This window comes from Rhinopithecus roxellana, chromosome 15 (assembly GCF_007565055.1).
Source record: "Rhinopithecus roxellana isolate Shanxi Qingling chromosome 15, ASM756505v1, whole genome shotgun sequence".
Taxonomy (NCBI): domain Eukaryota; kingdom Metazoa; phylum Chordata; class Mammalia; order Primates; family Cercopithecidae; genus Rhinopithecus; species Rhinopithecus roxellana.
Genome location: NC_044563.1, coordinates 73,924,886 through 73,939,475, shown reverse-complemented (window position 1 = coordinate 73,939,475; position 14,590 = coordinate 73,924,886). Strand labels below are relative to the sequence as shown.

Sequence of the window (14,590 nt, the reverse complement as noted above, 5' to 3'; positions counted from 1 at the left end):
ACTCCCTCAGTGAGTCTAATGTACTGCCAAGGTGGAGGACCACTGGCTTTCCTACCTTCTTAATATGGATGTCATGAGGACACAAAATAGGGACTTAATGGTTTCTTAAACCTTTATTATCAGCAAAAATCCCTCAGAAGAAATTCTATTGTCATTCTCTATTAATATCCTTATTACTCAATTATGGATTGATGTCACAGAGGAGAGTATTTCCAAATGGCCAAACCTAAGCAGAATTCTGGCCTTATGCCCCAATGCTTTTTTTGGAAAGCACAGATCTCTTTTTATTGCCTCCTTGTTGTTCATTTTGGTATTGGTGGATGCTATGGGTGTTTTTCCATTAGAACTTCAGCAAACAGTTTCCCATGAAAGCTTACAGGAATACAATACAATAATTCTGGGTTATTTCTGCTAGAGGCTAGGTTCAAATTAATGACCTAGGAATGGAACAAACAAAAAAGTAGACACCAATTAATTCCCAGAGCTCTCCAAAGTACTTTTCCTAACACTTGAAATTTATCACAAGAAAATAAACTCTCCTGGTTTCTTTTTTGTTGTTGTTGTTAAGGGTTAAGATGATGCAGTAAAACTTGTTGCATTTGCTATTCATAATTTATAGCCCCATGGTATTCTTCTGTTTATAAAAGTGTTTTATACCTTCATTGATAAGAATTGCCTTTTCCTCAGGAAAAATAATTTCATTTATAATATGAAGAAATAATGAATGGCAATAAGCACGCCAAATCAGCAGGAAGGCCAGTTTATTTTTCCATCAATTTCTTTTTTGGGGAGATAAATGTGAGCTACTTAGAACCAATTGTTCATCATTCTCTGGGGGTTGTGATTCGGAGAAATTAGACTCATGTTTGTCTGCAGAAAGCTCGGCTGTGGAATACTGAAACGAATGAAATCTTAGAACATCCTCCCTCTGGTGTAGAAGCTCTGGGACAGGTGGGGCTTAGCTACTTGCCCTGAACTCTGCAGTTCACAAGAGCACCATGATTACAACATTCTTTCTTAGAATCCTAGACACACAACTTGAAGGTACTAGATGCTCTTTTATAAGCTGAGGCCAGAAAGGTTGCATTTTCTGGGGTCTTGTGGCTTAGATAGGCTGACGTAGTTACATAAGCATGGCCTTTGCCATCCACAGCCCTGGGTACAGATCCCAGCTCCATGACCTCTGTGACCTTGAGCCTCTATTCCCTGGTCTGTAAAAGTGAGCACAATTCTTCCTTTCTGGGGTTAGTTTGAAAATTAAATTCCAGCCGGGCGCAGTGGCTCACACCTGTAATCCCAGCACTTTGGGAGGCCGAGGTGGGCAGATCACTTGAGGTCAGGGGTTTGAGACCAGCCTGGCCAACATGGTAAAACCGTGTCTCTACTAAAAACACAAAAACTAGCCAGGCGTGGTGGTACGTGTCTGTAATCCCAGCTACTCAGGAGGCTGAGGCACGAGAATCGCTTGAACCCAGGAGGCGGAGGAGGTAGTGAGCCAAGATCACACCACTGTACTCTAGCCTGGGCAACAGAGCAAGACTCTGTCTCAAAAAAAATTAAATTCAATACAGGTAAATGGCGTGGTATAGTTCCTGGCATATGGCAGAGCAAGTGCCCAACACCAGTTGAACTGGAGTTCGACCTTCCCTTTCTTCCGTCAAAATCCTACCCCTTCCTTCAGACCTGGTTCCAGGGTCCCTTTCTTCAAGAAATATCATTACTGCTCCTGCTCTCAGTTCTTCCCTCTTCCCTCCCATTTTGTTTGTATTTGCTTATTTTTTTGGTTTCTAGAAGAAATAGATAATACATGATTGAACGAATGAACGAGACAAAATCCCTGAGACAGTGTGGCCACCCCGGGCCTGACCATCCCCATTTTTCTTCCTCCACAGAGGCCTCTCTGACTAACCACACAGAAACCATCACCGTGGAGGAAGGCCAGACGCTCACTCTAAAGTGTGTCACTTCTCTAAGGAAGACCTCCTCCCTCCAGTGGCTGACCCCCTCAGGGTTCACCATTTTTTTAAATGAGTATCCTGGTAAGTGAAAGAAAGAAAGAAAAATGCCACCAGACCTCAACCTGAGGGATTTTCCAGCCGGACAGGTTGGTGGGACAGAAAGCCTGCATGAGTCACCCAAGGGGTGAGCTCAGTCCACCTACTGTTACACGTGAATCACGCCTCCAAAGCCTGTTATTATAGACGCGGTGGCTTGCTGGGGGCAGGAACTGTGAAATGGAAACCCCACCAGAATTGTTGTTAAAGGGGGTTCAAATTACAAAGCACATTTCCATGTCCTCACTCCACACTCACATCACTTTTTCACTCTCAGTAACCATCCCACAACCACAGTACAATGACAGACAGGCAGCCAACTGACTGGGAGCTTGGTCCTCATGCAGCCACCACCACCACCCCACATAGGAAGCCAGCTGCTTCGTTTTCCATCTGAGCAATCCAAAGGCACATTACAAAGCTCCCTTCCAGATAGCTCTTCTTCTCCTATTGATCTTAACACAAAATCAAGATTTTTAAGCAATAGAAACAGACAGGATGTATTCATGTGGAAATGAGGACAGTCATTTCTCTCTTCACAAACACACATGAAGAAAGTACAAGATGTCTTGAGATGGAAAAAGACTCTTAAAAGTCTCTTGGGTTCATCTCTTTGACATTAGGCAGGGTTTTACTAAAGCCTAGATCATTTTATATCTCCATTTAATATTGCTAACTCCCAAATACTTGGAAAAGTCTAAAACACATTTCAATCTTATTTACAAAGCAGAGCCACTTAAAACATATCATGCTGGCTGGGCGTGGTGGCTCATGCCTGTAATCCCAGCACTTTGGGAGACCGAGGCGGGCAGATCATTTTGAGGTCAGGAGTTCAAGACCAGCCTGGCCAACAAGGTGAAACCCTGTCTCTACCAAAAATACAAAAAAATTAGCTGGACGTGGTGGAGCACTCCTGTAATCCCAGCTACTGGGGGAGGCTGAGGCAGGAGAATCACTTGAACCCAGGAGATGACAGTTGCAGTGAGCCGAGATAGTGCCACTGCACTCCAGTCTGGGCAACAGAGCAGGACTCTGTCTCTACAAAAAGAAAAAAAAAAAAAATTGTTATGCTTTAAAAGCATTATTAGATACTGATATGTTAACATAAAGAAATATGTTATTTCAAGCTAAATCAACTAGTAATACTAGATTCCAGTAGAAATAAATACTAATTGTTAAAAGTTCTGAGAGAAAAACATTTTAAATAGAGATAATTCTGTTACATAATGCTTTTTGCTGTTTAGTTTCTGGTTTCGGTAAACTAGGAGAGGAGGGACACTCTCGGATTTCTGCAGCAGAATGGCTTGATCTAGCTCAGTGGTTCCCCACCTGGAATGATCTTGCCTTCCAGTGGACATTGGACAATGTCTGGAGATAGTTTTGATTGTGCCAAATGTAGAAAGTGGGTGGTGCTTCTGGTATCTAGTGGGTAGAGACCAAGGATCCATCAGATACCTTTCCTCATAACAGCTCTATTTCCCTCTTGTACAGCTTTTAAAAATTCCAGATACCAGCTTCTCCATCACTCGGCCAATCAGCTCTCCATCAGCGTGTCTAACGTAACCCTGCGAGATGAAGGCGTGTACAAGTGCTTACATTACAGCGACTCTGTGAGCACAAAGGAAGTGAAAGTGATTGTGCTGGGTAGGTACCTGCAAGTAAACCCAGTAGGGGAGCAATATGGACAGGAACACGATACGTCATTTTTAAACTGAACCTTTTAGTTTCAAAATGTTGCCTAGAGCAAGGCATTGCCTGGGACACCTCTGCCATCTTGTATTGAAAGGAAACAGAAGAGAGCATTTTGAGAAGCAAGCCCTAGATTGAACTGTAAACTTGTGAAATTTGTCTTTGACAGCAACTAAATTTTCTGTCCGGGGAACTAAAAGAAAAGAAAATTAATATCTGATGAGCTGCAACTATGTGCCAGGCACCATGTGAGGCTCTAGGGAACCAAAGATGAATTAGGCACGATCTCTGCCCATAAGGAGTTTGCGCGCCAGCTCGGGAAGCAAAACATGTATGCAAATGAAGTGGAACCTCGTGACAGCAAATCCTAAGATAGAATGAATTCAGATGTAGCTGCACTGCTTGATCTGCTCAAATCCTCTCTGCCAAACAATTCCTCTTTTCTGTAGGAGGGTGGGATTAGGAGGTGCAGATAAGAAGTGACAGCCTCCTAATTGCCTAGGACTTAGTTCTACAGATGATCAACTGTGTCCAGTATGTGTCTTACTATCCTTACTCGTTTTGTCTTTTGTGGCAGAACAGATTGATTAAAAACATTGCTTTTTATTGATCTCTGAGTAACATCATCCCACGTATCACACAAATGAATGTCTTAGACTTCTCTTATGGAATGACTGCAGTGTGGTGCCTGCCATTCGGTAAAAGCATGATGGGAGAGTAGCTGGGAAGGAGTGGCTGTCAAGGGGGTTTTGAGAACCACTGTGACTCAGCTCAATGTTGTCTTTTTGTAAGGGAGCACACATCCTGGCTCGGCTGCCTGTGTGTCCTTCTAGGCTCTCATAACACCCCATGCATACTCTGTCATTGCCCTCAACACATAATCTTTTCATTAACAATTTAGGGGCTGAAGCTACCACCAGGCTATTAGCTCCTTGAATCATATCTTTTTCATCTTCGTATTGCCAACAAGTAACACATCTAATGTATATTTGAGGCTAAGAAGGGCCTTTACAAGGCCTTGATGGCAGATGGGTGGGTGAGTTAAGTAAACGGGGAAGAGTTCAGTTCTGGACCGAAGTGGAAGTAGAATGGGAAAGAGGAAGAAGCAAGCCTAACTAAAAAGTATTTCCAAGACAGAGGTATAAAGAAAAAGGACGAATGTGCCCTTTATAAGATAAACGCATCTTTTTTTTTTTTTTTTTTTTGAGATGGAGTCTCTCTCTGTTGCCCGGGCTAGAGTACAGTGGTGCGATCTCGGCTCACTGCAACCTCCCCTTCCCAGGTTCAAGCAATTCTCCTGCCTCAGCCTCCCGAGTAGCTGGGACTACAGGCGCCCGCCACCTCGCCCGGCTAGTTTTTTGTATTTTTTAGTAGAGACGGGGTTTCACAGTGTTAGCCAGGATGGTCTCGATCTCCTGACCTCGTGATCCGCCTGCCTCGGCCTCCCAAAGTGCTGGATTACAGGCGTGAGTCAACTCGCCCGGCCTCATATATCACATTTTAAGAATTGTTGCTACATTGCTTGTTTGGGAATTTTCAGAGACTAACAACACACTGAGTAATACACATTCTGGCTTCAGCCAATGTTGCTTTGCAAGCACATAAAAGCCCTTTAACATGACTGTACTCTGGAACAGATTAAGTTAAAAACATGGGCCGGACACAGTGGCTTACGCTTGTAATCCCAGCACTTTGGGAGGTGGAGGTGGGCAGATCACTTGAGGTCCGGAGCTCGAGACCAGCTCGGCCAACATGGAGAAATCCTGTCTCTACAAAAAATACAAAAATTAGCTGGGTGTGGTGGTAGGCGCCTGTAATCTCAGCTACTCAGGAGGCTGAGGCAGGAGAATTGCAGTGAACTTGGGAGGTGGGGGTTGCAGTGAGCTGAGATTGTGCGTGGGGACGTGCGTGGGGACGCACTCCAGCGTGGGCAACAGAGGGAGACTCTGTCTAAAAAAAAAAAAAAGGCCCATTAATTAGAGTATACCCTACAACAATCACCTACAGATTATTAGGCTCTGTACTACGTTGAGATATGCAGACTCATATCTAATTAAACACAGAAAAATCCATTTTCTTCTAGCAACTCCTTTCAAGCCAATCCTGGAAGCTTCAGTTATCAGAAAGCAAAACGGAGAAGAACATGTTGTACTCATGTGCTCCGCCATGAGAAGCAAGCCCCCTCCACAGATAACCTGGCTACTTGGGAATGGCGTGGAGGTCTCTGGTAAGTGGAGAAATGGTTCTCTTCTTTGTCTTCCTTCCTGCTCAAATTTCCAGGGGATTTTTAAATGTTTTGGCACCCTCTAGTGGCAGAAGATGCCAGAAGACCCCATTTAATATTCTATTAGTTCTTTTCCAGACAAATTATTCTTACAACCAATCAGTGTTGTGCCTTAATCTTGAAAGCCTAATCACAGATAATGCAAATGTTTTTGTTTAAGACAGGTAAAAATCTAAAGTGAACTATAATGACTTCTTCAAATTTCACAAAAATTTCTAAAATAAGTAAATACAGAAGTATAGTATCTCAGGCTGGGTGCAGTGGCTCACACCTGTAATCCCAGCACTTTGGGAGGCCGAGGTGGGCGGATCACCTGAGGTCAGGAGTTCGAGACCAGCCTGACCAACATGGAGAAACCTCGTCTCTACTAAAAATACATAATTAGCTGGGTGTGGTGGCGCATGCCTGTACTCAGGAGGCTGAGGCAAGAGAATTGCTTGAACCAAGGAGGCGGAGGTTGTGGGGTGAGCAAAAAATCACACCATTGCACTCCAGCCTGGGCAACAAGAGCAAAATTCCGTCAAAAGAAAAAAAAAAAAGAAGAAGAAGAAGAAGTATAATAGCTCTGAGCATGAACTTTTTCCCAGATATAAAATTGAAAATACATTTAACATAGTACGTAAAATTGAAACAGATATGATCTTCCCTATATTGTATAGTACTATTTTGTGTCATACCCGCAAGGACAGATTAAAAATATCCTTGTAATACAGCATCTAAAGGTTGAGCCTTTGAAACAGAATAATTAATCATGATGCCTGGGTACTGTTTATAGTTTGCTTACATTTCAACGGACATTACCTTTGATATCTATGTAATGAACAATTTTTTTTTTTTTCTTGAGATGGAGTCTCACTCTGTCTCCCAGGCTGGAGTGCCGTGGCGCGATCCCGGCGCACTGTAACCTCTGCCTCCTGGGTTGAAACGATTCTCCTACCTCAGCTTCTGGAGTAGCTGGGATTACAGGTGCCTGCCACAAAACCCAGCTAATTTTTGTAGTTTTAGTAGAGGCGGGGTTTCACCATGTTGGCCAGGCTGGTCTTGAATCCCTGATCTCAGGTGTTCCACGGCCTCCAAGAGTGCTGGGATTACAGGTGTGAGCCACTACACCTGGCCTGTAATCAACATTCTTAGAGTTGCAATGGACCCTTTACAATTGAGAATACTGAGGGTCAAATGGAGTTCTAGAGAGAAAAGACCTAAACCTAGATCTGATTCCCAGTGCAGTGCCAATTCTGCTTCGTTATAAGACTTCCCCTTTAATTCGCTTTATTCGTATGACCGGAATAAGGTCTTGGATCTTTGTGTTTCATAACAACATCAAGCTATCCTTCTTAAGCTTTGAATTTTTTTTATTTCCAGTAGTGAAAACTTTGTAGAAAACCGTCATCTACTCTCATTCATCTGTTTGCCTTTGTGACCAGAGCCAAGCCTATACAAGGTAACTGGCTGAGGTTAGAATGAGGTTAGAAATCTAATGTTTGCCATGAAGTCAAGGCCATTGGCCTCTAGTAGAACCAACCTCATCCAATAGCATTAAATAGCCATAACCTCTTTAAATTGCTACGCAGGTGGAACCCACCATGAATTTGAAACTGATGGGAAGAAATGTAATACTACCAGCACTCTCATAATCCACACTTACGGCAAAAATTCAACAGTGGACTGCATTATCCGGCACAGAGGCCTGCAAGGGAGAAAACTAGTAGCACCCTTCCGGTTTGAAGATTTGGGTAAGAAGAACTAATGATTCTCTTTAATAATTTTTGATTTACTTTAATATTACACTATCAAACAAAATTAAATGCAGTGGGCAAAGTCCTTCAGAGTGAGATTACTGCCAACAAAGCTCTTCCTAATAGCAAATTCCTGTACTGATTGAAATTTCTCCAGGTGAGTGACGGAATTTCAACTATTCCAATGTTCAAAAGAACCCCAGTTAAGCAGAAAGCCTAGCAGAGCGCCACATGCAAATAGTGTTATGCTTGCTTTTTGATAATGACTTTAAATAGTTCTATTGCCGTTGTGTTTTTGGAGCAATCATATGAATCATACTACATCTTTGTACTCGACCCAGAAGGAGATATTAGCTGAAATAAACCGAAATTGTCAATATCATTTTATGTGATATTGATACACACGGTTACATGAAGACATAATTCCTGTTTAGATTTATTTTATTCTTTTTTTTTTTTTTTTTTTTTTTGAGACGGAGTCTCGCTCTGTCGCCCGGGCTGGAGTGCAGTGGCCGGATCTCAGCTCACTGCAAGCTCCGCCTCCCGGGTTTTTTTACGCCATTCTCCTGCCTCAGCCTCCCAAGTAGCTGGGACTACAGGCGCCAGCCACCTTGCCCAGCTAGATTTTTGTATTTTTTAGTAGAGACGGGGTTTCACCGTGTTAGCCAGGATGGTCTCGTTCTCCTGACCTCGTGATCCGCCCGTCTCGGCCTCCCAAAGTGCTGGGATTACAGGCTTGAGCCACCGCGCCCGGCCTAGATTTATTTTATTCTTATAATTGCTTTGAAGATTTTAGTTTAACCATGTTAATATTCTGAGTTGAACACCATTTTAAATATCCAATATTAAATGTGAAGAGGAGTTGCCCCCATTCTCAGAACCTCTATTCTATGATTCTTTCCCCAAAAGTCCAAGAAATAATTTTAAAACTGTCCACAACTCTTTGAGCCAAGAGGTATCCTTTAAGATGCATGAGTCCTGGCCGGGCGCGGTGGCTCAAGCCTGTAATCCCAGCACTTTGGGAGGCCGAGACGGGCGGATCACGAGGTCAGGAGATCGAGACCATCCTGGCGAACACGGCGAAACCCCATCTCTACTAAAAAATACAAAGAAAACTAGCGCCTGTAGTCCCAGCTACTTGGGAAACTGAGGCACGAGAATGGCGTAAACCCCGGAGGCGGAGCTTACAGTGAGCTGAGATCCGGCCACTGCACTCCAGCCTGGGTGACAGAGCGAGACTCCGTCTCAAAAAAAAAAAAAAACAAAACAAAAACCAAAAAGGATGCATAAGTCCTGTAAGAAGTTTGCAATTAGTAGGACTCTGAGTTTCATTGTTTTACAAGGTACTTCGTGTAATCAATTCCTGAAGTATAAGGATTTACTCACATTAGTGAAAGAGGAAACTGTTGCATGACAATGCATTTATTGAAAAACTCTTTTATCAAGCTGATGCTGAAAGTCAAGCTTGCTTAGGAGAACCTCGCTGTGGGAAAGCTGCCATACTGCCCTATGGGGGCTGTGGCTGCGGTTAACAGGCCCCCTCTGACTACCACATACTTTCCACGGGTCACTTTCTCACCAAGCCAAAAGTAGTCATTGCAGAAGCTGCACTGTAAGAGCCATGGACTCACAGACTGAGCTGCACAGTAACCTTACACAACCACCCCCGCCCCGCTGTGAGTCATCCCCACCCCACGCCCCCACCTCCAGCAGCAGAACTGAAGCACGGGGCCTGTGGGGGATGAGGCTATATCTAAAAGCTTCCTAAAGACATTCAGATTCTTCAATAGGAGAACCAACAATGTTGGAAAAAAAGGCATTCTTAATTTTCAGCAATTGTTCAAGCCATCTACAAAAATTACCATGAAGGGGGAAATGGCAGTTCTCCTCCCTTATGGCTATAGCTCTACATGACTCAAAATTATAGCTAAAGATGTTTTTAATAATAGGCAAAGGCCAGGCATGATGGCTCACGCCTGTAATCCCAGCACTTTGGGAGGCTGAGTCGGGTGGATCACCTGAGGTCAGGAGTTCGAGACCAGCCTGGCCAACATGGCGAAACCCCATCTCTACTAAAAATAAAAAAATTAGCCGGGGATGGTTGTGGGCGCCTGTAATCCCAGCTACTTGGGAGGCTGAGGCACAAGAATCGCTTGAATCTGGAAGGCGGAGTTTACAGTGAGCTAAGATCACACCACTGCACTCCAGCCTGGGCAACAGAGCGAGACTCTGTCTCATAATAATAATAATAATAATAATAATAATAGGCTAAGACTTAATTTTTATTTGTGATCTATCTATTTGCTGTACTCACTGCCAGATCTCCAAATAGTACTTGAAGAGAAACGCCAGCATCAGCTATTGATGGCTTCCATTAGTTCACTGTTTTTTCCATTTGGCTAGCTGCTACTATATTGACATACAGATGCTACAAACATTTTGTTCACCCAATTAGGAAAAAAATATTACTAGCTGAGGATGCTTTAAAACACATTTACACATAAGAGTTCTGACCCCTTTCATTCCTATGCTCTGCACGGAAGGACCTGGGGAAAGTGAGGGTCATGCCAGCACCAGGACTAGAGTGGTCCTGAGGAAAGAAGTGCCTTCCTCTGAAAAAGCCACAGTGTGAAGCTTGGAGAAAGAGAGCAGAGAAACAGGAATAGATTTTTGAACAGGCTATCTTTGGTTTTTTGTTTTGTTTTGTTTTTTGAGACAGGGTCTCACTCTATCACTTAAGCTGGAGTGCAGTGGTGTGATGATGGCTCACTGCAGCCTCAACCTTCCTGGTTCACAATCAGCCCTCCCACCTCAGCTCCCCAAGTTGCTAGGACTACAGGCATGCACCACTACATCTGGCTAATTTTTAATTTTTTGTTGAGACAGGGTCTCCCTATGTTGCTCAGGTTGGTCTCAAAACTCCTGGTCTCAAGCAATTCTCCCTCCTTGGCCTCCCAAAGTGCTGGAACTACAGGCATGAGCCACCTCACCCAGATTTCAGAATTATCATTTATTTATTTCTTTTTTGAGACGGTCTCACTCTGTTGCTCAGGCTGGAAGGCAGTGACACAATCTTGGCTTGTTGTAAACTCTGCCTCCCAGGCTCAAGTTGATCCTCCTGCCTCAGCCTCCAGAGTGGCTGGGAGCACAGGCATGAGCCACCACGCCCATGCCCTGCTAATTTGCATATTTTTTGTATATGGGGTTTCGCCATGTTACTCAGGCTGGTCTTGAATTGCCGAGCTCAAGCGATCCCCCAACCTCTGCCTCCTTCCCAAAGTGTTGGGATTACAAGCATGAACCACACCTGGCTCTTTTTTCTTTTCTTTTCTTTTTCTTTCTTTCTTTCTTTCTTTCTTTCTTTCTTTCTTTCTTTCTTTCTTTCTTTCTTTCTTTCTTTCTTTCTTTCTTTCTTTCTTTCTTTCTTTCTTTCTCTTTCTTTCTTTCTTTCCCTTTCTTTCTTTCTTTTTTTTTTTTTTTTTTTTTTTGAGACAAGGTCTCCTTCTGTAGCCCAGGCTGTAGTGCAGTGGTGCAATCACAGCTCACTGCAGCCTCTACCTCCCGAGCTTAAGTGATCCTCCCACCTCAGTCTCCTGAGTAGCTGGGACTACAGGTGCACACACCACACCTGGTTAATTTTAAAGTTTTTTATAGAGACAGAATCTCATTATGGTGTCCAGGCTGGTCTGAGCTCCTGGGCTTAAGCTATCCTCCCTCCTCGGCCACCCAAAGCACTGGGATTAGAGGCATGAGCTACTGCACCTGATTTATTTCATCTTGTTAGTATTTAAAATGAGGAATCTTGGTTTTCTATTACTTAACTGGGGATAGGATTTTGTAAATATTTGAAAAACAGTTCTCAAACTTTTGGATTTCAGGACATCTCTACACTCTTAAAAATAATTGAGAACCCCAAAGAACTTTTACTTATGTAGGTGATGTCTGTCAATATTTACCTATTAGAAATTCAAGCTGAGAAATTTAAAAAATATGTATCTGTAAATTTATTTTAAATTAATAAATCCACTACATGTTAACAGAAATGGCATATTTGTTTTATTTTATTTTTTGAGATGGAGTGAACTTATTTTTTGAGATAAGTGCAGTGGCCGGATCTCAGCTCACTGCAACTTTCGCCTCCTGGGTTCCAGTGATTCTCCTGCCTCAGCCTCCTGAGTAGCTGGCATTGCAGTCACCTGCTACCACACCTGGCTAATTTTTCTGGATTTTTAGTAGAGATGGGGTTTGCCGTATTGACCAGGCTGATCTTGTACTCCTGACCTCAGGTGATCCACCTGCCTTGGCCTCCCAAAGTGCTGGGATTACAGGCGTGAGCCACTGCACCTGGCCTAGAAATGACATATTTTAATGAAAAAAAAAAAGGTATATTTTGTAAACTGAAAAGATTAGTGTGAAAAATGTCATTTTTTTTTACATTTTGAAAATCTCTTTAATGTCTGGCTTAACGGAAAACAATTAGGTTCTTGTAACTTTTGCATTCAATCTCTTCCAAAATGTTATTTTGCTTTAAATAAAGACATAAAAATTTAATCTCATGTAAATTTATAATTGGAAAAGGGTAGAGTATTTTAATAGCTGGTTCAGATAATTGTGGATGTTCCTTTTTGATGTTACACCAAAACTCAACAAGTAGTAGTTTCTTAAAGATTAGTCGCTGGGCCCATGTCAATGAACTTTCCATACTGTTGTATTAAAATCCACTGAACTGTCTTGCACTTTGAATAGAACTTTTACCCAGGCATGATTTTTCTAACATTATGTGTTAGTCATTTGGAAAATACTGATTCACTAAGATCTACAGAACTTTCAAATGTTGACATATTTCAGCATCAGAATCACATTCATTAATATCATCATTGATCTCATCAGAAGTCTTTAAGCATTTGGAGGTGTCAGGCTCACACTGGTGGATACAAGTTGCCCCAAATTCGAACTTTAAGTGTGACTATTGCAACTGAGGAAGTAATTTTTTTTTTTTTTTTTTTTGAGATGGAGTCTTGCTCTTGTCGCTCAGACTGGAGTGCAAAGGTGCTATCTCAGCTCACTGCAATCTTCGCTTCCCATCTCAGCTCACTGCATCCTCCACCTCCCAGGTTCAAGCAATACTCCCACCTCAGTCTCCCGAGTAGCTGGGATTATAGGCGCCCACCACCATGCCCAGCTAATTTTTGTGTTTTAGTAGAGTCAGGTTTCACCATATTGGCCACGCTGGTCTCGAACTCCTGGCCTCAGGTGATCTGCCTGCCTTCGCCTCCCAAAGTGCTAGGATTACAGGTGTGAGCCACTGTGCCTGGCCTAAATTTTGAATGTGTTTTCATTTTAATTAATTTTAATTTAAATAGTCATTGGAGCTAGTGCATACCGTATTGGATAGCAGAGGTCTACAATATTCTGACCAACTAGGAAGGTAGATCATTATGTGCCACTATCCACCTAATCAAAACAACGTTCAGTCTAAACGCAATAGTTTGCTAGCTCGTTAATTAACAGGATAAATCAAAGTAAGTGCAGAACCTAGTTTTAAATACGTGTAGATAAAACTTGTTTTGTACATAAACATAATTTTCTGAATTCACATAGTATATACTATGTTAGAAGATTTTAATCACAATTGATAAATTTTATTCTATACATCCCCAGTGATGTTCTTCTTTTTTAAAATTTTGAGACACGGTCTCACTCTGTCACCCAGGCTGGAGTGCAATGGTGTGATCACGTCTCATTGCAGCCTTGACCTCTCTGGGCTCAGATGATCCTCTTGAGTAGCTGGAACTACAGGGGTGCACCACCATGCCCAGCTAATTTTTTGTAGAGATGGAGTCTTGCCATGTTGCCCAGGTTGGTCTCAAACTCCCGGGCTTAAGCAATCTGCCTGTCTCGGCCTCCCACAGTACTGGGATTACAGGCATGAGCCACTGTGCCCGGCCCCATATTCTTCTTGTTCCCAGTACTTCTATTTGACTAGTGTTCCAGCTTTTCCCTCTTTTCATTGCCAGCAGCTCTCCTCTTTCTTCAATTTTCTCTGGCACCTGTGTGGTCAGAGTTCAATTTAGCCTTATAGTCTATACTACTAACTCTATAACGTTTCCTTAGTAATTCTTTCTTTCTTTCCTCAGAGCCGTTACACACAATTCAGGTATTTTTATATTTTTCATACATTTTAAATGTTTGATCAACCAGATATATTTTCAAAACCATGGAAAATTATTTGATTAAATAAACACCAGGAAGCACTCACAAATTTTATAAAAAAATGAACCACCTGTGACATGAGCGTATATATATATACACACACACACACACATACGTATACATGTGTGTGTATGTGTGTATATATATATTATATATTATTATTTTTTTTTTGAGAGGGAGTCTCCTTGCTCTGTCACCCAGGCTGGAGTGCAGTGGTGCGATCTCAGCTCACTGCAACCTCTGCCTCCCAGGTTCAAGCAATTCTCTTGCCTCAGCCTCCCAAGTAGCTGGGATTACAAACACACACACACCACCATGCCTGGCTAGTTTTTTGTATTTTTAGTAGAGATGGGGTTTCACCATGTTGACCAGGCTGGTCTTGAACTCCTGATTTCAGGCGATCTACCCGCCTCAGCCTACCAAAGTGCTGAGATTACAGGTGTGAGCCACTGCGCCTGGCCCGACATGTCAGTATTAGTATTTGTAAAATGACAGGCATAGTTGTTACATGCTTCCCGGATGTGGGTCTGTTCAATGACTGGTAAAACCTATACTAAGCTGACCCTTTGGAAACATTCTTAAGCATTGATTAATATTATACAATAACATGTAGC

At 42.6% G+C, this 14,590-nt stretch overlaps 1 protein-coding gene across 2 annotated transcripts in view; it reads left to right on the top strand.

Moving 5' to 3' along the window:
- Positions 1-14,590, top strand: part of CRTAM (cytotoxic and regulatory T cell molecule) — a 35,979-nt gene that overhangs the window by 10,147 nt on the left and 11,242 nt on the right. For both annotated transcript variants that reach the window (XM_010356460.2, XM_030918942.1), the window contains exons 2-5: positions 1,893-2,039; positions 3,546-3,698; positions 5,827-5,970; positions 7,599-7,760. In XM_010356460.2, coding sequence (XP_010354762.1) covers positions 1,893-2,039; positions 3,546-3,698; positions 5,827-5,970; positions 7,599-7,760 — 606 coding nt within the window. The remainder of the gene's footprint in view (positions 1-1,892; positions 2,040-3,545; positions 3,699-5,826; positions 5,971-7,598; positions 7,761-14,590) is intronic.